Here is a 20,895-nt window from a genome sequence, read left to right on the forward strand (position 1 = left end):
CTTTGTACTTCTCCCGCACCTCCTCGTAGGCCTGGATGAAGTCCTGCTCGTCGGGCGGCGGACGAGGCGGCAGCAGGGCAGCCATGCCGGCAGGCGCGGGACACAGCGGAGCGCTGCGGCGCAGAGCGAGCCTCCTGCCCCCGGCGGCCACTCGGTCCCTGCGGCCGCGCGCGCCGCTTAAAGGGGCCGCCCCCGCCCCGCCCCGCACCCAGGATGCCCCACGGGCGGGCGGGGCCCGGGGGAGAGGCGGCAGCGCGCCCGGGCGCCTCCCGGCGTCGGCTCGGCAGCCGCAGCGGAGCGGGCTGGGAGGCTACGAGTCTGCGTCCCGCGCCCGTCCCGGCGGGCGCACACCCCCTCCCCGCCCCCGCCCCCCCCCAGTCGCCGGCCTGCCGACAGCCCGAGTTCTCCGCACCCGGCGCTGCAGGGGCACCCTCCGTCCCCAGCCGCGAGCTCTCCACCACCCTGCCAGACCCAGCGACCTCACCTGGCCGCCCCCCCCCCCACCTTCTGCTCCAACCGCCGCCACCTAGGATCCTTCTATTGCAACCTGGGAGGTGGAGTGGGTATCTTCAACATGAAACCCTTACACACAAAAACTTAACTACGAATAAAAGGACTGAAATAGGGAATTTACAGAAGAAAAAATGATTGGTTAAAAAAAAAAGACAAATTCTTTGCCACTCATCAGATTGGCAATCCCCCATCTCCCAGTGTTGAGAAATGCCCTCTCCAGAATGCCCCCGGCAGTGTTCCTCTAACTGGAAATGCCACAAACACTGTGGCCAGAAGCCCCACTTCCAGGGCTCAGGGCTAAGAGGGTCGCCAGGCGTACACAAAGAGCGCCCGCAGGGCCTGCTAGTGAAGAGGGTCCAGGGCTGCGAGAGGACATTCAGGGTTCACTTTCACGTGAGTGAAAAAGAACCTCGTCCTTTAACATCCGGATGTGACATGTGAAAAGGACTGGCGGTCCCATGCCATGTCCACACCGGCTCCCGGGGGTGGGGCAGACAGTGAGGTTTCCCTTCACGCTGTCCCGCTCCCCTGCGTCCCCACAAGCTCTTGCTTGTGCTTCCACCCACAGAGTTCCTTGCTGCCCCCGCCACCATCCTCGCCCAGCACTGGGCTTCCAGGCCTCTTCCCACGCACCTCGGTCCACCCTCCCAGTCTCCTGCAGGGTCAGCCCATCCCCCAAACCCTCATCATCATTCTGTCCTAGCCAACGGGACAGGGTCAGTAGTCCACAGACTGATCCAGAGACCCTCAGCTGGCTCCTCCCTTCCCAGCACGCCCTGCCCAATAGCCTCAAGCCCTAGGTCACCTACTTCCCAAAGGGAGGAGCCACTGTCCAGCTGCCAGCCCGACACTGTCAGGGGCCTTGCACTGGGCCTTCCCCATCCTCCCCGCAAGAATGGCAGCTACTGGAGGGCAAGGCCGGACCCTGGCTCAGGGAGGGGCTGGGGCTCTCGCCAACCAGGTGGCCCCTCCTGTCCTGCTCCTATATGCTTCTACCCACCCCACCCCCATGGTGGCAGCCAAGACCAGGGGCCTCGAAGGCGGCTTTGCCGCAGGATCTCAAGAAAGTGTCATCATCACATCTGGGCACTGGACCCTTGTCCTGAGACCAATGATGGTGCCAGCTCAGCAAGCTCAACCTCAGGCCTCATGCAGCTGACCGGGTGGAGCCAGCAGGTGGCGCTGTGCTGTCTGCAACCACCTGGAACAGGAGAGGCCCCTCTCTGACCCGCAGATCACCCTCACGTCTCTCATCCCAGTCCTATACCTGCACAGAGCACACAGCACGTGCTCAGTCAACAAGCAAATGTTTATGAATTGGACAGACGAAGCTTTTCAGCGTCGTTACCTGCAATGCGGATGACTGCCCGCTCGGCAGGGTCCAAGACACTCCCATTCCCCCCAGGGCCACCTCCGCTTAGCCGGCTCCGCTGTGTTTTCTCCAGGTTCCAGGGCAGTGTGTCCCCAGGGCTGGGCGAGCCACTGCCTCCGTTGGAGCCATCCTCAACCACTGCCCGAACCTCGTGGTCCTCGCCCGACATGGCCTCCTGGAGAGGGAGCGGGGGGGAGGGGGTGTCACACCACCGTGTATGGGGGGGATACTGCATACCGACCACCACATTCTTAACCTAAACATGGACCCCACCCCATCCACCCTGTCATCTGGACACTGACACCCACACCGCTCCTATGTCCCGCTTCATCTACATACTGAACCCCGACCCTCTCAACCCAGACACGGACAACTCTTTGCAGCCATCCACAGCTGGCCTCACCTGCTCCAGCTCATTCCTCCGATACCCACACGGAGACCCCCCCCCCCCCCAGACATTGACCTCACTCCCTCCAGTCTATCACTGGGACACTGATACCCCCCACCCCCCAACATTCACTGCCACTCTCTTCTCTTAGTCACCCAAACACTGACCCCTCCACGCTGTCACCCAGGGGTTCACCCAATCAGAGGACAGATCCCCCCTCCACCCCGTCACTCGGACACTGGCCTCTGATCCCTCCATCCCAAACCTGGACCCCATCTCCTCTACTCCTCGACTCAGCAAGCAAGCCAGGCCATGAGGAAGCACTGGCTGCTGCCCCTCCCCTCCCAGACCCCGCACCTCGCACACTGGCTCTACCTCCAAGCTGTCTGAGCCAATAGCGCTCCCCGTCGCCTTACCCCAGCCCAGCCCCCGCGCAGTCCCACCTCGGTCTCCGCAGTGAACGCCTATAAATAGCCAGAGCCGCATCAGCGTGGGCCGCGGGAGCTGTGCTGCCGCAAGGCTGGGTGGGAGCCCGGGCTGCCCCTCCAGCAGCCCGCCCTGCGCGGAGCTGCCGCGGGGCACCCACACCCGCGCGTGCACGCCCCTCAGCTCCCGGGCCCCACAAGCGCTGCCGTGCAGGAGGTGAATGCGGCTCTGTCCCGGCGGGGCCGGGCTGGCGCGGGGGCACAATGTGGGCTCTGTGCCTCCGCCCCTAGGCTAAGGGCTGGGGGGGAGACGGCGGGCACCGAGCTGGGGGCCACCCTGCCCCGCCCCCCACAGCCCGTCCGCAAGGCGCTTCCGCTCCAGCCCCCTGCCCGGCGCCCCACCGCCAGCCGCACCACCCCAGCCGCCTTTCCTGCCCACACCCCGGGCACCGCCCGTCCAGTTCCGCAGTCTCCGCGCGCGGAGGTGGCGTCCTCCCGAGGGAGGATGGGCAGCGACGCAGCCTCTGGTTCCGCGATGCCTGCGGAGGGAGAGCCCCTACCCCACCCCGCGGCTCCCGCCCGCCGCGCGCCTCTCTGTCCCGGCCCCGGTCTTACGTGCCCGGTGGCTCAGCTCCGCTGGGCTCGGCCAGTGCGGCCGGACGGCTGCTGCCGGGAGAGCTGCGCAGGCTGCGCGGGCGGGGCGAGCCCGGAGCCCCGCCCCGGCCGCGAACCGAGCGCCGCCCGTGCGGCCCCTACGTCCGAGTGCGCGCGGGGCCTGAGCGCGAGCGCGGCTTCTCCCGGGTACCGTCCCCCGCGCGCACCCCCACCGCCCGGTACGGCCCCCTCCCCGCGCGCAGAGGGCGGGGCGGTCGGCAAGGAGACGTCGTTAGGGAAGCGGAGCGTGCGTGACACTAAGGCGACGCGGGGTCGCTCGGGTGCGCGCCGGGTCCGGCCTCTGCCGGCTGCCCAGGGCCTCCCCGAAGCACCAGCGGACTCTGCGCCCCGGCCCCCGCCCCTAGCCACCCCCGCAAACAGGTCGGACCCGAAGTTCGCAGGTCCCCCGCGCCTGGTTTCACGTACACATTTATTCAAACAACACGGTCGCGCTCGGGCGAGGGCCGGCCCCCCTCCTCCTGGGCTCTGCTGACCCCTGGTGGTTGGGCCGGCCCGGGGTGGGGGTGGGGGCGGGGAACACTGCCCAAGCCGTCCTCGCCCGGTCGCCCCTATGGGCACCACTGCAGGAGGCAGGGGCGCCCCCGGGGGCAGCTCGGGCGGGGGAGGGGGCGGTGGGGCTGTGCGGAGCGGGGAGCCTGGGGAGCGGGAGGCCAGCGGCTGGGCCGAGGGGGCGGGTCCTCTAGGGTTAGGTGGCTGGGGAGTTGCTCAAGAGCTCAGGGGGGTCTCCAGGGGGAGACCGGGACATGTGCTTGCAAGTGATGAGGTGAGTGGGCAGCGCCTGGGTGTCGTGAAAGATGACGAAGATGCTGGGCCGGGGGAGGCAGTCCACCGCGCTGTCGTAGCGCAGGAGCGCGTGGCCGGGGGGCCGCGGGGGGGGTGCCCGCAGCCCGCGGCGGCCCTGCCCGTAGTCGCCGGTCAGCACCCGCGCCACGAACACCGCCTTGTGGCCCTCGGAGTCGGGGGGCGAGTAGCGGTCCAGCACCGACAGGGAGGCGCGCTTGGCGAAGTACACGCCCTGTCCGTAGAGCGTGCCTGCGGGGGGGTAGGCACGGGGGTCAGGGTGGTTACGGTGGGCAGAGACCGCGCCCCTTCAGGGACCCAGGCCTCACCGTTGCGGCCGCAAAAGCTGCGGTTGAAGCCGTGCGCGCAGATGTCCGGGACGGTGGCCACCGACGTGCCGTGGTACAGGACCTGCTCCGCCGGCCGCCGGTCACAGCACTGCTCCAGGCGCTCCCGGTGCAGTTCGTACTGCTGCTGCAGCAGCGGGTGCAACACACGCTCCACCTGCGGGCGGCCTTGGTCAGAACCAGGCTATTGTATCCCCTGGGCCACAGGGCACAGGGCTGAGCCCGGAAATCAAGAGCCCTCTCCTGGAGGAGTTCAGGGCCTGGGGAGACCTCACAGCTCCTGTCATGCTCTGCCCAGTAGCAGACATTAGGCGGACGTTCGCCACCTCCATGGAGCCCCAAGTGGCATTGGTGGGCTTCCAGGGGGGTCTGCGGGTAGGCAACCCATCCACTCACCAGAACCCTGCACCCACAGCCAGGCCTCTGCAGAGAAAAGCTGAGCCGCCCGCCTGCATTGCCCGCAGGACTTCACTCCCAACACCAGGAGATGCCCCGGACCTCTCAGTGATGGGAGACCAAGGTGACCAACCCAGTAGTCAACCGAAGAGGAGCCAACTCAGGGACCCAAAAAGTTTCTAAAGAAATTCTAACTAGTTACTTCAGAGGGATGCAAATGAATATTATATCCATGAAACAAGACGACCTACTGTGAAAAAGAAACAGTCTGAAAATTAGAGAGTTCTTACATTAAGAATGGAATTGCTGAACTGCATCCAGTGGGTGTGGATAATAATAAGATGATGAAGATGGAGTTCAGGAAGTGACTCAGAGTGCAGAGCTAAAGAAAAGAGTTGGGAACTGTGAGAGGACAGATGAGGGAGGGGGGAGGAGCTCTATGATCTGAGTCATAGGAGCTCCATAAGAAGACACCCAACAGGTGATGGGAGCAAGTGAGGACTTAATGGAAGACAGTTTGCCTGAGCTGAAGGGAGCATCTTCAGATGGAAAGGATCTTGCCATAAAATGCCAAAGACAATGTGGAAAGGCACCTACCTGATGGGAAAACTTCAACCTTCAAAGTGAAAGAGAAGTCTACAAGCGTCCAGACGCACGCGTGCACACACACACCCCCCAAAGTCGACATATAGACATGGAAAAAAACCTCACGTTTTCATATTGGGGTCCTCACCAGCAATATTGGATGCTAAGAGACCATAGAAGGATTTTTTTTTCTTGCCTTTCCAAGAACAAAAAATTTTAAGGAGGAAACAAAAAGAGTTAAGTCTCTCAAAAGATCTGAAGGAAAACATATTTTGATCTTGAACCCTATATCCAACCAAACTATTAATGGTGAGGACAAAATAAGGACAGATTAAGGTATGCAAGAACCAGCTGTGCTTAAGTTAACAGAAATGTCTTAATAAACACATAGCATCTTTTGTTTGAAAAAAATACCAATATCAAGTTATAGTTGCAAATTACTTCTAATTGCAAAAGGCAAAACACATTTAAAAGTCCAAAATGTTGACTACTCACTCAAGGAGATACTTTTACTACACAGAAAAGGAATCTAGGCAAGAAGGTGACACGGTCACCAAGAGTAAGCCAGCAGCCAAGCACCACAGAGAAAAACGAAGAAAGTAAACAAAATCAAGAGCCATTAGTTGGGCATCCCTGGTGGCACAGTGGTTAAGAATCTGCCTGCCAGTGCAGGGGACACGGGTTCAAGCCCTGGTCCGGGATGATCCCACATACCGCGGAGCAACTAAGCCCGTGCGCCACAGCTACTGAGCCTGCGCTCTAGAGCCCGCGAGCCACAACTACTGAAGCCCACATGCCACAACTACTGAAGCCTGCAGGCCTAGAGCCTGTGCTCCGCAACAAGAGAAGCCACCGCAATGAAAAGCCCGTGCACTGCAACGAAGAGTAGCCCCAGCTCGCTGCAGCTAGAGAAAGCCCACGCACACAGCAATGAAGACCCAACACAGCCTATAAAATAAATAAATAAAATAAGTCTATTATAAAAAAAAAGAGCCATTAGTCCTTGAATCCTAGAATATTCTCTTTCATGCAACATGGTTTCAATAACTAGGTTTTTCATTTCCCCCTTTCCTCTCTGGTCCAGTGGTAAATATTTGTTCATTGTCATTATATTTCGATCAACCTATGGCCCAAGTTTGGAGCTTCATGCTTGGAATAGAAGCGTGCCATGCAGAATAGAAGATGACATTTGTCAACCTTGCCAACTTAAAAGTAATGTCACTGGCCAAACTGTGAGATGGAAGAGGGAGGAAGAGGTGAAAGGGGGAAGGGAAGCCCATTCTCCTGATCTTCCATGCAGGGAGGCAAGAAACAGTCTCTAAAATCGTTAAGTGGAAAAAAGACTCAAGTGTACCACGTAAAGTCACAAAGGTCCTGCTAGAAGAATCAAGCGCACGTGACTGACTAACAGAGCCTCGGGAGGAGCACGGGGCATGAGTGCAGGGCGTCCTCCTCTCTCCAAGTGCACAAGTGACAGCTGCTAAGTCCACCCAGAGTTACAGTGGTCATCCCCAGGAAAGCGGTGGTGGTGCTGCTGGTGGCGGACTGGGCCCGGTCTGGGAAAGGCGTGAGGGTCTGCGTATCTGAACAGATCCGGGTTGCTATTGCTGCTCACCGCCCCCTGCCCCCAGGCCCACCCACCCACAAGTTGGTGCGTCAAGAGGGCCACCTGGCTTCCCCCGCACCGTGAGCCCAGCTCTCCACCGCCCCGAGATTCCTTCCCCTGAGCCAGAAGCACTCAGCCCTGCACTCTGCTCCAGCTCCTCTCTGCCCCCTCGCTTCCGCAGCCAGCTCATTTCAGCCCGGCCTAGCTCTCACCTCCCGCCGCTCTCCACCCCTGCCTGGCGCACAGCCCCTCCTCAGTCCTTCCTTCCGGCCCTGCAGGCGCTCCCGCCCTCGCTGCCTCCAGCACCCCGCCTCTGAGCCCCTCCTTCTCAGCCTCCGCTCCCCACCTGCCTGGGTGGCCAGGGCTCACTGGGGCTCCCAGAGCTTCATTCGGGTCCCCCACCCGTGGTGCCCAGCCCTTTCCGCAACCCAACCGTGCTCAGAGTTGCCACGTTCAACAAGTGAAAATGTAGGAGGAGGCTGCCTCGCTGCAGCCAGCCCTCTTCCTGCTGGAGCAGACCCCTTGGGAGGCAGACGGGCCCCAGAACAGCACCCGGGACAACTGGGGGAATGAGTCATCCTCACAGTAGCCACGAGATGGCATCACCACCCCATGTTCTAGAGGAAGAAACTGGCCAGCATCGGGCTGTAACCGGCGAAGTGGGGATCTGTGCTGGGACCCCCTAAGCTCTACAGCCTTCTGTCTCTCTGGCCGCACACTCGTGAACACACTTCGGGCAGGGAATGGGGCTGCGGAGCCCTGGTGCTCCCCTGCCCCCGAACAGCTTTCAGCCTGCTGGGCAGCTTCTGGCCAGCCGATCCTGACGTAGGCAAGAGTGATAGCCCACAGGCTCTGCAAGGCCAAGATGGTGCCAGGAGCCCAGGAGGCCAGAGGCTGGCAAGGCAGGGCGTGGACTCACCTGGACAACACGGATCCTGCCATGGGCAGCGTCCAGTGTGTCGTAGAAGGCCTGCACTACCGTATGGAACTCACTGCTGCTCTCGGCCACACACTCCAGCCTGCCCAGGAGCTCCCTCGGCCTCTGCTGTGGCACTGACACACAGGGAGAAAGGGCATGTGGGCCATGCCTGGGGCACCGGTCCACCCTGCCCTCCCCCATGCAGGCTGCAGACTCACAAGTGGGGCCCGAAGCCTCCAAGGGAGAGGCCAAGCTCTGATCCCGGGGGCCAGCCCACAGCGCTGCTAAGTGGTGGGCCGCACGGGTGGGCTGGGTCCCAAAGCCACGGAGGACGGTGCGGTCACCACGAAGGGCGACGCTCACGCCGTGGCGCCGCTCCAGGCGGGCGCACAGCTCCGCGGGCAGCACGCAGCCCCGGGGCCCCACCGTCTCCTCCCGGAGGTGCACCTCCAAGGCCGCCTCTAGGGCCCGGCCCAGCTCATCCATATCCTGCTCGAAGGCCGCGTGCACCTCCAGCTGGGCCCAGCCGCCAGGCCCCCCACCCCGGGGCTCCGGTTCTTCCTCCAGCGGGGGCGGCTGGAGGGAGAGGGCCAGGGCCCACTGCAGCGCCACAGCCTCCTCCCGCTTGGCCACCTGGCCTTGTGGCTCCAGCGAGCGGCAGAGAGCCAGCTGCAGCTCAGCCTCCTCCTGCAGCCGCCCAGGCACCCCGGTGCGGGGCGCCACAGGCCCCTCCCCAGCCCTGGGAGTCTTCTCCTCCTCCGGCTGCCCCGCGGGCTCCTCCTCCCCCAGCTCCAGTGGCAGCCAGTCTTCCCCGTCCAGGCCCTCCAGGGCGGCCAGCAGCTCTCGGACCTCCTCTGGGGACAGGGAGAGGCACCGGGTCAGGGGTCAAGTCCAGCCAGGATGGGGCTGAAGGAGAGGACTAGTCAGGGGCCGGGTGGAAGATGGAGACGGGGTTAGAGGGTATACGGTCACAGGGCAGAGCAGCAGGGGGTGAGGTCAAGAAAGGGCCGCAGGATGTGCCGGGGTCCCCCGGGAGCCCTACCTAGGCTCACATTCTCCTGGCCACCGTCTGTACTCTCTGGAGGCCACAGGGTGTGGGAGTGGCCAGGGAGCACCTGTAGGGCCTCAGTGGGGTCCACCTGTTGGGAAAGAATGCCAGTACCCCCCAGACACATACCCCTCCCAGGCCTCTGAGCAAGGGTGGAGGAGGTACGGGGGGGCTGAGGAGTGAAAAAGGGGAGGGGAAGGGAGGGGAGGGCTCCATGTCTACCTCTCCCAGGTCTGTGTCCAGGGCAGCCCTGGCCAGACGCTCTGTCCCAAAGACGCACTGGAACTGAGCTTCCATCCCCCGCAGAAGGTGCTGCCCCTCTGGGCTCAGCAGGAACCTGGCACTGCCTGGGTGCTTCAGGCTCAGCACGTGACAGCTCACGCTGCCCAGCAGACTTTGCAGGAACTCCTCGGCTGCCTGGCATGGGGCCAGGGCTCCGCAGAGCTGCAGGACCACGGGGCGGGGTGAGGAGGAGCACTTGGCAGGTTGGGGCACAGGAGAGGCACCCAGAGCCCCCAGTAGTAGAGGTGAGGAATCCTCAGGGGTCGCTTACCCGAAACCCAGTCGTATCTGATCCCTCGAGTGGGAAGAGGGCGACGTCTCCCAGGCCAGCAAGAAGGTCCTCATGATAGAGTTGAATGAAGCGCATTGCTCCCAGCTCCATCGGCAGCACTGTCTCCACCAGGCCCTCCTGCCCCGGTGACCCTACAGGGCCCAGGCTCATTGACACCACCTGCTCCAGAGACTCCACGGCAATCTCCACTGGGCCTGGAGACCCCGTAGGCCCCGGGCTCACCAACCCCTCCTGTTCTGAAGACCCCACGGGCCTGGAGCTGACTGGCCTGGCCTGTCCCAGAGAGGACCTGTCCCAGAGATGCCCTGTCCTCAGCAAGGCTCCTGTTTGCCCCGGTGCCTCCTCAGAGCCCAGTGTCACATTCCCTGCACAATTCTGTGCCCTTGCTGGCCCTCCAGCCTCCAGGAGAGCATGCTTGGGGGCCCCAGGCCCCAACTCGGCCAAGCGGCTCCCTCCACTGGTGTGCTCGCTGAGCTCCTCGGGCTCCAGGACATCGTAGTGGGGGACAAGGATCAGCTCTGAACCCTGCAGCTGGTGGGCCCGCTGCAGCACCCGTTCGGCCACTTGGAGGAAGGGAAAGGACAGAAGTCGTCAGGGCTCCAAGGTATAGGGAGGGTGGGCCGCCCTGTCCAGCCCCACTCACCCTGCCACTGCTGGAAGGAAGCGATGGTGCCCAGGTGCCCTGGCAGGCTGCGCACACCCTCCAGGGGCCCCCCGCCACTGCGGCGCTCATTCTCCAGGTACAGCTCCAGCAGCAGCAGGTCTGCAGGGGGGATGCCCCCCACGACACGCACCGCCCGGGCCTGAGGCACCCAGGCCAGGGAGACCTCAGCCCCCTTCAGGCCCAGGGACTGGGCGTGCTCCTCCAGGACGCGGGCTTCTGTGGGGAGGGTGCAAGTCAGCTCGGGGCATCTCCCCTGAAAGGCGCGTCTGCCCCGATCCCGCCTCTCACCTGCGTCTGAAAGGGGCTTGGGCAGCTGCACCAGGGCCCGGTCTGGTCGGGGACTGGCCAGGGCACGGCACGGCTGCACTGGCTGCCCTGCGGCACAAAGCAGGGCTTGGACATACTGCTCCAGGTGATGGGGTCCCGTGCCAGCAGACAGCCCTTGGAGCAGTAGGCGCGAAGGGGCGCGTGGTGGGGCTGGCCGCAGGCTCAGCCGAGCGCCGTGCAGAGTGTGCTCCTCCTGGGCCAAGACCCTCGCTGCATCTGCAGGCAGGGGGAGGGGGTGTCAGGGCCGGCGGCCGGTGGGGGCCCAGGCTGCCCCTTTGAATGGGTCCACTCACCTGCAGCCTCCTGGAAGGTGAGGATGCCCCCGCGGCCAAGTCTCTGCCAACTCGACACAGGTCCACCCCCAGAGCTTCGACGGTTCTCGAAATAGAGCGTGAGCAGCTCGTCTGGGACGTCGGGGGGCAGGCCTCTGAGTTCCACGGCTGCCCCCAGCTCCGCCTCTTCCTCGCCCATCATCACAGCCTGGGCCGAAGGAACAGGTGGGGTAGCCGCCCACAGCCCCGCCTCACCCCTCGCAGGCCCCTGAGCAGCGTTCCCTGGCACCCCCCTCACTGTGGGGCTGGCCCACATCCTGCACTCACGCTCCCCCAGCTGCCTGGGCCGCCGCAGCCTAGGCCTTCAGCCGGACTCCTTCCCCTTCGCCCTAAAGCCAAAGGGCTGGGACAAGAAAACAAAAGCGAAACCGTTGGAGGGAGGGAGGGGCCCACAGTGCCAGGGAGAGCGTCTGCCTCTCCGGTGCTTCCCTTCTCCGGCCCCTCCTGCAGAACTTTCCAGCCCCACCCCCAGCTCCTCAGCCCTCTGCCCAGCCCACCCGCCCCACCTGTCTGACCTCAGCCCAGTGGCTGGCAGGGTGGGGCGCGTGTAGGCTCACGGTCCCCCACTCCCGTGGGCCTGGCCCTGTGAACCTCAGTACGGCCAGTCACCCTCCCTGGTAAATCCACACGGGGGGCTCGAATCATCGCCCTCCACTCAAGACCTCAAGCCTCCGTGTTACCCTCCCCCATTGCACGAGCACCTTGGGGCTCTGGCCGGCCTGGCTACGGCTGGCTTTCAACTCGCCCCAGCAAGCTGGGTGACGGCACCTGCACTCACCCTTAAACAACACACAGGGGACCGACCTCCTATCCCGCGAGGGTGGGTCGGCAGTTCCCACTCCTGACCTACGAGAGCTTCCTCCCCGCCTCCCCAGCCTACACTGTCCTCAGAGGTGGCGGCGGCACCAAGGCTGACCCCAGAAGGGGCTGATGCTGTGCTCACGGGCCTTGCTGCAGCACATCCCCGTGACAGAGGGGACGTGGAGCCTCATGCTCAGCTGCACCTTTACGGTCCACAATCCCTCTTGCTGCCGCCGAGTACCCCCCTTTCCTGTGCTCCATTGGCTTCCAGCCTCTCAGAGAGTTGTGCCCCCCACTGCTCTCCATCTCGCACCTCCCACTTATCCCTCAGCCACTAAAACCCAGCCTCCGGCCCTGCTACTCCTCCAAGGAATTGAGGACCTGTCCAGTCTGTGCCCCGAGCTGTACACCCAGCACCCTGGCTGCCCCCACCCTGATCTGAGCCTCCATCATCTCTTGCCTGGATCACTACTCTGACCTCTTAACTGATCTCTCTCTGCCACTCCTGCCCACTCGCACTGTCCCTCCTCAACAGAGGGCAGCGTGAGCCTTATAAGTGGCACCGACAGCTGCTACAGCTGGGTCCACAGTAAAGCCAGAGTCCTTTGGAGGACCTGCCAGGCTGGACTGACCGGGCCCCAGTCCCTTCTGCTGCATCCCTCCTGCATCCCCCATCCTCCGTCAGGAACTGTGACTTGCACGGGCCCCTCCTAGGGCCCTGGCCTCAACTTCACATTTGTCATTTTAAATTAGTTTCCTTAAAAAAAGACCCCTCAAATTGTATGAGCTTCTAGTTCTACAAAACCTGAAGTCATCCCTGCCTGCTCTATATTTTCTCCTCTCATGGAACTCATCCTCTTCTAACATACTGTGTAATTTACTTATTACACCAATCCCTGCTACCACAGGCAGCAGTGTGCTGGAGCAACTCACATCATGACTACATTGTTCAATTTTCAGGAGTCTTTGTGAAGCAGTTGTTAAACTGGTGGTCGCTTGAAATCAGCCACCGTGGGGTATTTATATGAAGGACAACTGCAAAGGTACAGATCAGGGTTTGCCCTCCCTGGGGCCCGCCGTTCAACGATGAACCAGCACACCAGCTGCATAGGACAGAGCCTCTTCCCAATCACTGCTGGGCCTGGGAGAGGCCACTGTCCAAAAGGCCGGAAAGTACAGTAAGATTCCTAGGCCCCAGGTGGACAGGCACTCCTGCAGAGGGCTCCAGGGGACCACGTCGCGGGGATGTCCCTGGAGGTGGCAGGCAGCACTTCCTCAGGACCGCTGAAGCCGAGGGAATTTAACTTGGCCTCCAGTCCTGGGGCATCTCTAAGCCTCAGCCCCTTAGCAGCGAACCAGGGCTAAGAATGCCACCGTTGGACTTCCCTGGTGGCGCAGTGGTTGAGAATCTGCCTGCCGATGCAGGGGACACAGGTTCGTGCCCCGGTCCGGGAAGATCCCACATGCTGCGGAGCGGCTGGGCCCGTGAGCCATGGCCACTGAGCCTGTGCGTCCTGAGCCTGTGCTCCGCAACGGGAGAGGCCACAACAGTGAGAGGCCCGCGTACCGCAAAAAAAAAAAAAAAAAAAAAAAAGAATGCCACCGTTACAGCTTGTGGTACTGTGATCAAGACAAGTAAGGATAACTGGTCTAGTAGGGACCTGGACTAGTTTCCTAGAGAGGATAGAGCATTTAAAGAATTAGGCCTCTTGATTTGGAATAGACCTGGATGAAAGGGGAAGCGGAGTTTTAAGGCCAAGGAGGGATGGAGAGTGCTTGTCAGACTTAGCAAATCCCAGATTTAGGAATAAATTTCTCAAAATTCCCTGACCCAAATTGGAGAGGCTAGGTCTCAGCCTCCAGAGGTCTACAGCCCTCACGGCCCAAGGCCACCCCTCAGCGGACAGGACAGGACGCGGGTCTCGGGCCTGGGGCTCTGAAAGAAGCCAGCAGGGAAACCCAGTCGGGTAGGGTCCATCCGGGAGAAGCCCCCGCGTTCCCCGCGGAGCCCAGCCCACGGCCCCGCCCCCGCACCGCCGGCCCCGCCCCGTCACAAGGCCCCGCTGCGTCTCCCGAGCCGCAGGCGCAAGCCCAGCCCAGCCGGCCGCGGAGCGGGTGCGGGTGCGGGCGCGGGCACAGCGGCCGTCGACTGCGCGGCCGCGCAGCGGACACCGGGCGCACAGGCCTGAGGCGACTCGCGCGACTGGTGAGTCCCCGGCCCTAGCCCAGCAGCGCGTCTACTCGCTCAGCCGGCCGGCCACTGCCGCCCCCGCGCGGGCCCTGCGCAGCAGACAGGCGTTGCGGTGGGTCGGTAGGTCCCGCCGGGCGCGCGGCCCGCGGGGGCCGGGGGGCGGTGGCGGCGGGGCCGGGAAGCCGGAGGGCCCAGGGCGAGCGGGGGCGGCGCACTGCGGCGACAGCCGGACGGGCGGTCCGAGCGCCCCCCGAACGGGCAGGAGGGCCCACCCCGCCCTCGGTGCGGGTTCCGTGGCCGCCGCCACCACCCGCCTCGTCCCCACGTCCGCTTTGTTCCCCCGCACGCCCTCTGGTCGCTTCCATCCCCCACCCCCCCATCCCCCCGCAACCCGCTGTTCCTGGCGTACCCCGCTGGCAGGCACCCCGGCAGCCGGCAGCCGATCCAGGCCTGCTGCCCCCACCCCGGGAGCGAGGGACGCTAGGGCCCTGCTCTTGGGGGGGGGGGCGGTCAGGGTTCTGGCTGGTCACAGATGGCGTGGGGATTTCCTGGGATAGAAATAGCCGCCGGCTCTGGCCCCTTAAAGCTGCTTAAGGGGCGGGATGTGAAGGGGAGGGTCCGGGCACACCCCCGCACCTCCCCGACCGCGCCCCCAGCCCCGACCCGCGCTGAGCTCTGACCCGGAGAGGCCAGCAGCGGTGAGACGGCCCCTCCAGTTGCTTGCAAGAAACGGCAGAAGCCCAAAATCCTGAGGCTGCCAAAGTCATCCCCTCGTCCATCCCCTCCTCCATCTTTGGGGTCGGCCTGTAGGGGCCCCTCCTGAAGCCACACGGCCAGCCACCCGATACCCACCCGCCTCTCCTGGCCCCCCAGCTCGGGCTCCGGACAGCCCTGGGGCAAAGGTCACGAAACCCCCTCCTTCCGTCCCGTTTCCCGGTAGCAGGTGGAGAGGCCCCTGGCTGGTTCCTGTCACCTCAGGGCTAACCGTTCTCTCTCTGTCCTCTAGGGGGAGACCACAGAACCTGAGGCCATGTCCCATGAAAAGAGTTTCTTGGTGTCCGCGGACAGCTATCCTCCCCCCAACCCTGGATATCCTGGGGGGCCCCAGCCCTCCTTGCCTCCCTACCCAGGGGCCCCTTACCCACAGCCCCCGTTCCAGCCTTCCCCCTATGGCCAGCCAGGGTATCCCCAGGGCCCCAGCCCCTACCCCCAGGGGGGCTACCCTCAGGGTCCCTACCCGCCAGGAGGCTACCCCCAGGGCCCCTACCCCCCAGGAGGCTACCCTCAGGGCCCCTACCCACAAGGGGGCTACCCTCAGGGGCCGTATCCACAGAGCCCCTTTCCCCCCAACCCCTATGGACAACCACAGGCCTTCCCGGCACAGGATTCTGGCAGTGAGTAGTGGGGCAGGGGCAGGGGAGGGCAGGGGCTCCTGGCACCAGTGAGGGGTGCTGACCCAGCCCACCGTGCTCCTCAGCACCTCAGCATGGGAACTATCACGAGGAGGGTCCCCCATCTTACTACGACAACCAGGACTTCCCTGCCACCAACTGGGATGACAAGAGCATCCGACAGGCCTTCATCCGGAAGGTGGGCCACGGGGGCTGCGGAGGGCGTGGGCAGCTGTGCTGGCCGGAGCTCTGAGCCGCCTCCCTCCCCAGGTGTTCCTGGTGCTGACCCTGCAGCTGTCCGTGACTCTGTCCACCGTGGCCGTGTTCACATTCGTCGGGGAGGTGAAGGGCTTTGTCCGGGAGAACGTCTGGACCTACTACGTCTCCTACGCCGTCTTCTTCATCTCCCTCATTGTCCTCAGCTGCTGTGGGGACTTCCGGCGAAAGCACCCCTGGAACCTCGTTGCCCTGGTAACCCCCAGACCCTAAGGCCTTCACACCCCGTGACTCACGCTTTGGAGCGACAGAGGGGGACGGGAGTGGGGCAGCGGCTCCACATGCTCAAGTCTCCGTCTCCCCTCAGTCGGTCCTGACCGTCAGCCTGTCCTACATGGTGGGCATGATCGCCAGCTTCTACAATACTGAGGCGGTCATCATGGCCGTAGGCATCACCACGACCGTCTGCTTCACGGTGGTCATCTTCTCCATGCAGGTAAGGGGCCCCCCCGAGGCAGGGCTGCCGGTCCTGAGGGCCCAGAGGCCTTCCAGGGCTGCGGTACCCAGGCCCCGTGTGCCCCTGTGCCCTCAGACGCGCTACGACTTCACGTCGTGCGTGGGCGTGCTGCTGGTGAGCATGGCGGTGCTCCTCGTCTTCGCCATCCTCTGCATCTTTGTCCGCAACCGCATCCTGGAGATCGTGTACGCCTCACTCGGCGCTCTGCTCTTCACCTGCGTGAGTGATGGGGGTGGGCGGTGTGGGCGGATGCTGGGCGGGGTGGGATGTCTTTCAACATGACCGTCCTGCCACCCCCAGTTCCTGGCAGTGGACACCCAGCTGCTGCTGGGGAACAAGCAGCTGTCCCTGAGCCCGGAAGAGTACGTGTTTGCGGCGCTGAACCTGTACACGGACATCATCAACATCTTCCTGTACATCCTTACCATCATTGGCCGTGCCAAGGAGTAGCCCGAGCCCCTGGCACATGCGGGGCCCCACTCAGGTGGCATGGCTGACCTGGACCCTGCCCCCAGCGTGGCAGTTCCTCTGTACCTCCCCTCTCTCATCCCTGCGCGCAGCCTGGGACAGAGGGAGCCCCTCCCCAACCCTCCTGTGTGTACACTGCAGACACTTCTGTTCGGACCCGCTGTGGCCAGCATGGCCCCTTGTAGCCCTCCCGCCCTGCCAGAGGGCAGTGGGGCCAGGTTTCTGTGCCACCTCCTGCCCACTCAGTGTTGCATGAGCCCTGTCTGCCAGCCCACCCCAGGTCTGGGGGCAACACCAGGTCCCAGGGGAGAGGGATGGAGCCAAGAGGTGAGGGTGCGCGTCCCCCCTCCTGTCCCAGCTCCCCCGCCTGCCATAAAGTGTCCCTTTCCCCTCCCCAGCCCCATACTAGCGTGCTGCCCTCTGGGGGACCTGCGGGGTGTGAGGGTCTCGTCCCTGTGCTGAGCCCTGAGGGCAGAGAGGACGGGTATGTTTCAGGGGAGGAGGACGCCTTCCTCTCATTCTGCTGTCTTTAAACAATAAATGGGACCTTCCGCGCTCTCTGTTCCCTTCATCACTGTCGTCACTGCCACTTCCTCCACAAGGTGGGGAGGGGTCTAGGCACTGCCAGTGTGAGGCAGCGAGCAGGACAGGCGTGGACGGCGGGGCTCGGCTCGGGGTGGAGGTCGTGGAGGTTAACGACAGCAGCTAATCTTTCTCTCTCGGTGCTTCCACCTCCGTTTTTGCAATCTTCCCAGCCACGTCATGAGCTGTGTGCCGGGATTCCCAGCTGATGGACGGGGACCCCAAGGCTCCCGGTGGTTACGCGTGGTGCCTGGGTCACACGGTGTCTGCCACTCGTGCCTGGGAACTGCACGGCATGATAGGGGGGCGGGGGCTGCGACACCCTCATCATCTCGCCTCGGGCCTGATGGGCAGCGGCATAGGTCACTGACCGCCCCCAGGCAGGCCTGTCCTGCTCCTCTGGCTCTGAAGGGCCCCCAGGGAGCCCATCAGCGGGCACCTGACACGTGGCCCAGGCCTGGCTCAGACGAAGGCCCTCCGCACCCCTCCCCCATGCCCCCCGAGAAACCTGCACACCGGAGCCCCCAGGGGAGAGCTGGCCGGAGGCTCTGAGGGCCCCTGGCCTGCCTCTGGCACCTTCCGCAGCTCTCCAGGCCCCACCCTGCCGTGGCCCTCAGCCTCAGCTGGTGCTGCGCGGCCTCCCTCGTGGCTCGTGCTGTCTCAGCTCCAGAGCCGTGCGCACCTACCCCTGGCCCTGGGATGTGCGCTCAGAGGTCAGCCAGCTGTCCTTATCCTCAGCCTCCCACAGAGGGGTCCCTCCGCTGCCCGGGGCTCAGTCGCTTTGAGCGCCTCCCTGCACTGAGCTCTCCTGAGCTCCTAGCCCCAGGGGACACTCCTGACCGTGGCCTTCCCCCACAGGGCCCGCTATCCAGCCCTCTCTCACCTCCTCCCCGCGAGCCCATCAACCCACTCCTTTAACTGGCGCCAGCACCCCAGCATCTCTGAAGGGCCCCCCACACTGCGAGCCAGCACCCCCGTGCCCGCGGGCGCCTCGGCTGTGGCCTGCCCCGTACCTGCTGCTCCTGCGTGAGCTCTGTCGGCGTCCACCCGACCCCCAGGCCGGAAACGGGTCTGTCCTCTCTGCCCTCGCCCATCCTGCCCCACCCCCTCTCCCTGCCCACCCTCCTCGTGCTCATCTGTCAGCTCACCTCCACCAAGCCTCTGCCCAGCTGCCAGGTGTGCTTCCGACACACTGATCACACCACCCGCCTGATGGTCGCCAGCGGGATGCAGTCCCCCTTCCCCGATGGCTGCCTGCGTTGGCCTTCCGCTGTCCCCGAGCTCCTCGGCCTGAGCCACAGGCGGGCCGCACTTCCCCAGGCCCGACGCACACCGCCGTCCTCACCACCGGGGCCCTTCCTGGAGACCACCTCGCGCCTCACGGCTACCCTCGGTCCCTCTGCTTTGCTCACCTGCCAAGCGCGGGCAGGCGACGCGGCTCCCCTTCCCCACCTCTCCTCGAGCAGGCGCGGCTCCTCATCCAAGGGACCCCGCCTGCAGGCGCTCCAAGCGCACGGGAACCTGCTCCGCGGTAGCCCACAGGCCCGTGAGGATTCCACGCAGGGGAGAAAACACGGAGCATCCGGGTGGTTGAAGAGAACGCCAGCAGAGGCAAGAGGAGCGGCTCAGGAATAAATGCTGAGCGAGATGTGCAGGGACGGTGTTTTCTCAGGGAGTTCAAGGAGGACAAACTCTTGGCTGAGCTAGTCCCTGGGAGAGGCTCCCTGGGGACGACCAGGGGCTGCAGGTGTGGGCCAGGGCGGGGCCACCGCGGGAGGGAAGGCCAGCGCTGCACGTGGGTGAGGGCTTGGACCTGTCCTGCCGGTGAAGGGGCCTCTGGCAGGAGCCACAGCTGGCTGTGGGTTCAGGAAGATGCGTCCGGCAAGAGAATGTCCAGGAGAAGGGGTGGGTGCCAACAGGTGAAGAAAGCAGGGAGGAAGCAGATGAGATGTGCAGAGAGGAGATCAGGTGGGGCTCGGGGCTGGGGCAGCTGGCAGTGCCACAAAGGGCTCAGGATGGGCCTGGTCGAGGCGGGCAGGGCATCTCTGCCGATGGAGTTTGGCCTGCTGTCTGCTGAGTCCCCCTGGAAAGGAGAAAAGGGCAGCTTGTGATCTGACCGGGTGGATGAGTGTGCAGAGGCAGCCACAGCAGTGGGGAGGTCAGCAGGGGAGATGGTTCAGGTGAGGAGAGAAGCAGCCCCCAACATCCAGGGGCTGGCCTGGTCCTATCAGCGAGGCCCTAGCGTTGTAGGGGCCAGCCTGGCACACTCAGATACAGGCCCTGGTGGGCTGCTGTTTAGAATATGCAGTTTCACATGCAGAACTGCATCAGACAAGGCCCCTCTGTGCCGGATTGGGTCAAGAGGAGAGGACTCTTCTGTAATCATGTCTGAACACAGACCAGAGGCAGGCATTGTCCAAGCCATAAAGAAGACCTACTGCGTGCATCCTGTCCTGCCTCATCTGAGCAGCTGCTGGCTCTTCAGAATGGACAGCTTGAGCCGGCCCCTAGTCCGTCCCCCTTCCAAAGAAGAGGTGTTGAGATACCCAGTCACGGATGACTCCCCTAGTCCGTCCCCCTTCCAAAGAAGAGGTGTTGAGATACCCAGTGTGGAATCCCAAGCAAAGCACTGCTTCTTTAAGCCCACCCCAATTCACCCAAACAAGCCAAGTCCCACAGGAAATCCTTCCAGGCCCCCTTCCTGTGGTCCCCCCCCGTGTGCCGCAGTGAGCAGTAAGCCTGACCTGTTCAGCCACAGGGTGTCCTGTGGGCTTCCTCTGGAGCTTGGACACAGCTCGCTATACTAAGGCCACTATGTGAGGAGGACTAATTTATTCTCCAATCAAAAGTGTGTATTTACATGAGTAATCATTAAGTCCATTCTTGTTTTCAAGATTAAACGACACAGGACTTCCCTGGTGGCTCAGTGGTTAAGAATCCACCTGCCAATGCAGGGGACACGGGTTCGAGCCCTGGGCCAGGAAGATCCCACATGCCGTGAAGCAACTAAACCCATGCGCCACAGCTTCTAAGCCTGCGCTCTGGAGCCTGTGAGCCACAACTGCTGAGCCCACGTGCTGCAAGTACTGAAGCCCACGTGCCTAGAGCCCGTGCTCCACAAAAAAGGAAAGCCACCGCAGTGAGAAGCCCGCGCACCACAACAAAGAGTAGCCCCCACTCCCCGCAACGAGGGAAAGGCCGCGCGCAGCAACAAAGACCCAACGCAGCCTAAAATAAATAAATTTATAAAGGAAAAAAAAGATTAAACGACACAAAGTCTCCGTCACATTCCCTGCCCTGCAAAAAAAGCAACACCATCGCTGGTGCCTGCTGAAAACCACGGTGAGAGGCCAGCCCAGGACCCCAGCTCACTCAGCATGCCCACAGATGCCTTGTGCCACCTGCCCTGCTAACCAGGGCTACCGTCAGCATCTCAGAGCTGGTAGTGCCTTCAGGACAGGGACTGTGACCTGTGCATTTAACACCCAGGCCAGCATCTAGTCCAGCGTGGGCGTGCCATTGGCGTCGACCGTGCGACGAGCGGAGGAACTCTACGTGGCACGAGCCGCACAGGCACCAACTGCCCCAAGAGCGGGGCAGAGAACGCTGCAGACTTCCGGACTCTGGCTCAGCATCGGCATCAGGAGGGGGCATTTCAGGAGTGCAGGCAGCAAGACTGAAAGCCCAGGAAATGCATGGAGGCCCACTTGGGGGAGCCAGGTGGAAGAAAGTGGATGTGGGAGAGTTGAGGGGTCGAGGTTGGGTGTGACAGCTGTGG

The 20,895-nt window shown here is 63.3% G+C and overlaps 3 protein-coding genes across 8 annotated transcripts in view; 1 reads left to right on the forward strand and 2 right to left on the reverse strand.

Moving 5' to 3' along the window:
• PLEC (plectin) overlaps window positions 1–3,460 on the reverse strand; it is a 57,597-nt gene extending 54,137 nt beyond the window's left edge. The window contains exons 1-2 of one of the 4 annotated variants that reach the window (XM_073794260.1): window positions 3,314–3,460; window positions 1,862–2,060 (exon numbers count right to left, since the gene is read on the reverse strand). In XM_073794260.1, the coding sequence (XP_073650361.1) occupies window positions 1,862–2,054 (193 nt within the window). In that variant the 5' untranslated portion in view covers window positions 2,055–2,060; window positions 3,314–3,460. Of the gene's footprint in view, window positions 171–1,861; window positions 2,130–2,716; window positions 3,014–3,313 lie in introns of those variants that run through there. The other 3 variants (XM_073794261.1, XM_033843127.2, XM_033843132.2) reach the window with 3 other exon arrangements.
• Window positions 3,461–3,764: 304 nt separating this feature from the next.
• Window positions 3,765–14,954, reverse strand: PARP10 (poly(ADP-ribose) polymerase family member 10). 3 transcript variants are annotated; one of them, XM_019950974.3, is made up of 12 exons: window positions 14,353–14,954; window positions 11,219–11,294; window positions 10,913–11,099; window positions 10,581–10,835; window positions 10,272–10,508; window positions 9,608–10,191; window positions 9,277–9,498; window positions 9,049–9,145; window positions 8,225–8,860; window positions 8,007–8,140; window positions 4,483–4,657; window positions 3,765–4,405 (listed from the first exon to the last, which is right to left on the reverse strand). In XM_019950974.3, exons 3-12 carry the CDS (start codon window positions 11,091–11,093, stop codon window positions 4,059–4,061), a joined length of 2,868 nt encoding a protein of 955 aa, XP_019806533.2. In that variant the 5' UTR covers window positions 11,094–11,099; window positions 11,219–11,294; window positions 14,353–14,954; the 3' UTR covers window positions 3,765–4,058. The 3 variants fall into 3 exon arrangements, with proteins under 3 accessions (XP_019806533.2, XP_073650396.1, XP_019806532.2); XM_073794295.1 differs by lacking the exon at window positions 11,219–11,294; XM_019950973.3 differs by lacking the exon at window positions 14,353–14,954 and having other exon boundaries at window positions 10,913–11,415.
• A 19-nt stretch (window positions 14,955–14,973) lies between these two features.
• Window positions 14,974–17,092, forward strand: GRINA (glutamate ionotropic receptor NMDA type subunit associated protein 1). Its single transcript, XM_033843140.2, has 6 exons — window positions 14,974–15,337; window positions 15,421–15,533; window positions 15,605–15,805; window positions 15,918–16,046; window positions 16,143–16,286; window positions 16,368–17,092. Exons 1-6 carry the CDS (start codon window positions 14,974–14,976, stop codon window positions 16,515–16,517), a joined length of 1,101 nt encoding a protein of 366 aa, XP_033699031.1. The 3' UTR covers window positions 16,518–17,092.
• The last annotated feature ends 3,803 nt before the right edge of the window (window positions 17,093–20,895 follow it).

The sequence above is a fragment of the Tursiops truncatus genome, chromosome 17 (assembly GCF_011762595.2).
Source record: "Tursiops truncatus isolate mTurTru1 chromosome 17, mTurTru1.mat.Y, whole genome shotgun sequence".
Taxonomy (NCBI): domain Eukaryota; kingdom Metazoa; phylum Chordata; class Mammalia; order Artiodactyla; family Delphinidae; genus Tursiops; species Tursiops truncatus.

Excerpts from the sequence above, each read along its gene's own strand:
- PARP10 (XM_019950973.3), bottom strand. The coding sequence starts at position 11,207 with ATGTGGGCCAGCCCCACAGTGAGGGGGGTGCCAGGGAACGCTGCTCAG. Across the intron at positions 8,141-8,224 it reads GGAGGCTTCGGGCCCCACTT|TGCCACAGCAGAGGCCGAGG; the intron begins GTGAGTCTGCAG and ends CCTGTGTGTCAG. Across the intron at positions 4,658-8,006 it reads GCAGGATCCGTGTTGTCCAG|GTGGAGCGTGTGTTGCACCC; the intron begins GTGAGTCCACGC and ends GGCCGCCCGCAG.
- GRINA (XM_033843140.2), top strand. The coding sequence starts at position 14,974 with ATGTCCCATGAAAAGAGTTTCTTGGTGTCCGCGGACAGCTATCCTCCC. Across the intron at positions 15,806-15,917 it reads CCTGGAACCTCGTTGCCCTG|TCGGTCCTGACCGTCAGCCT; the intron begins GTAACCCCCAGA and ends GTCTCCCCTCAG. Across the intron at positions 16,047-16,142 it reads TGGTCATCTTCTCCATGCAG|ACGCGCTACGACTTCACGTC; the intron begins GTAAGGGGCCCC and ends CTGTGCCCTCAG.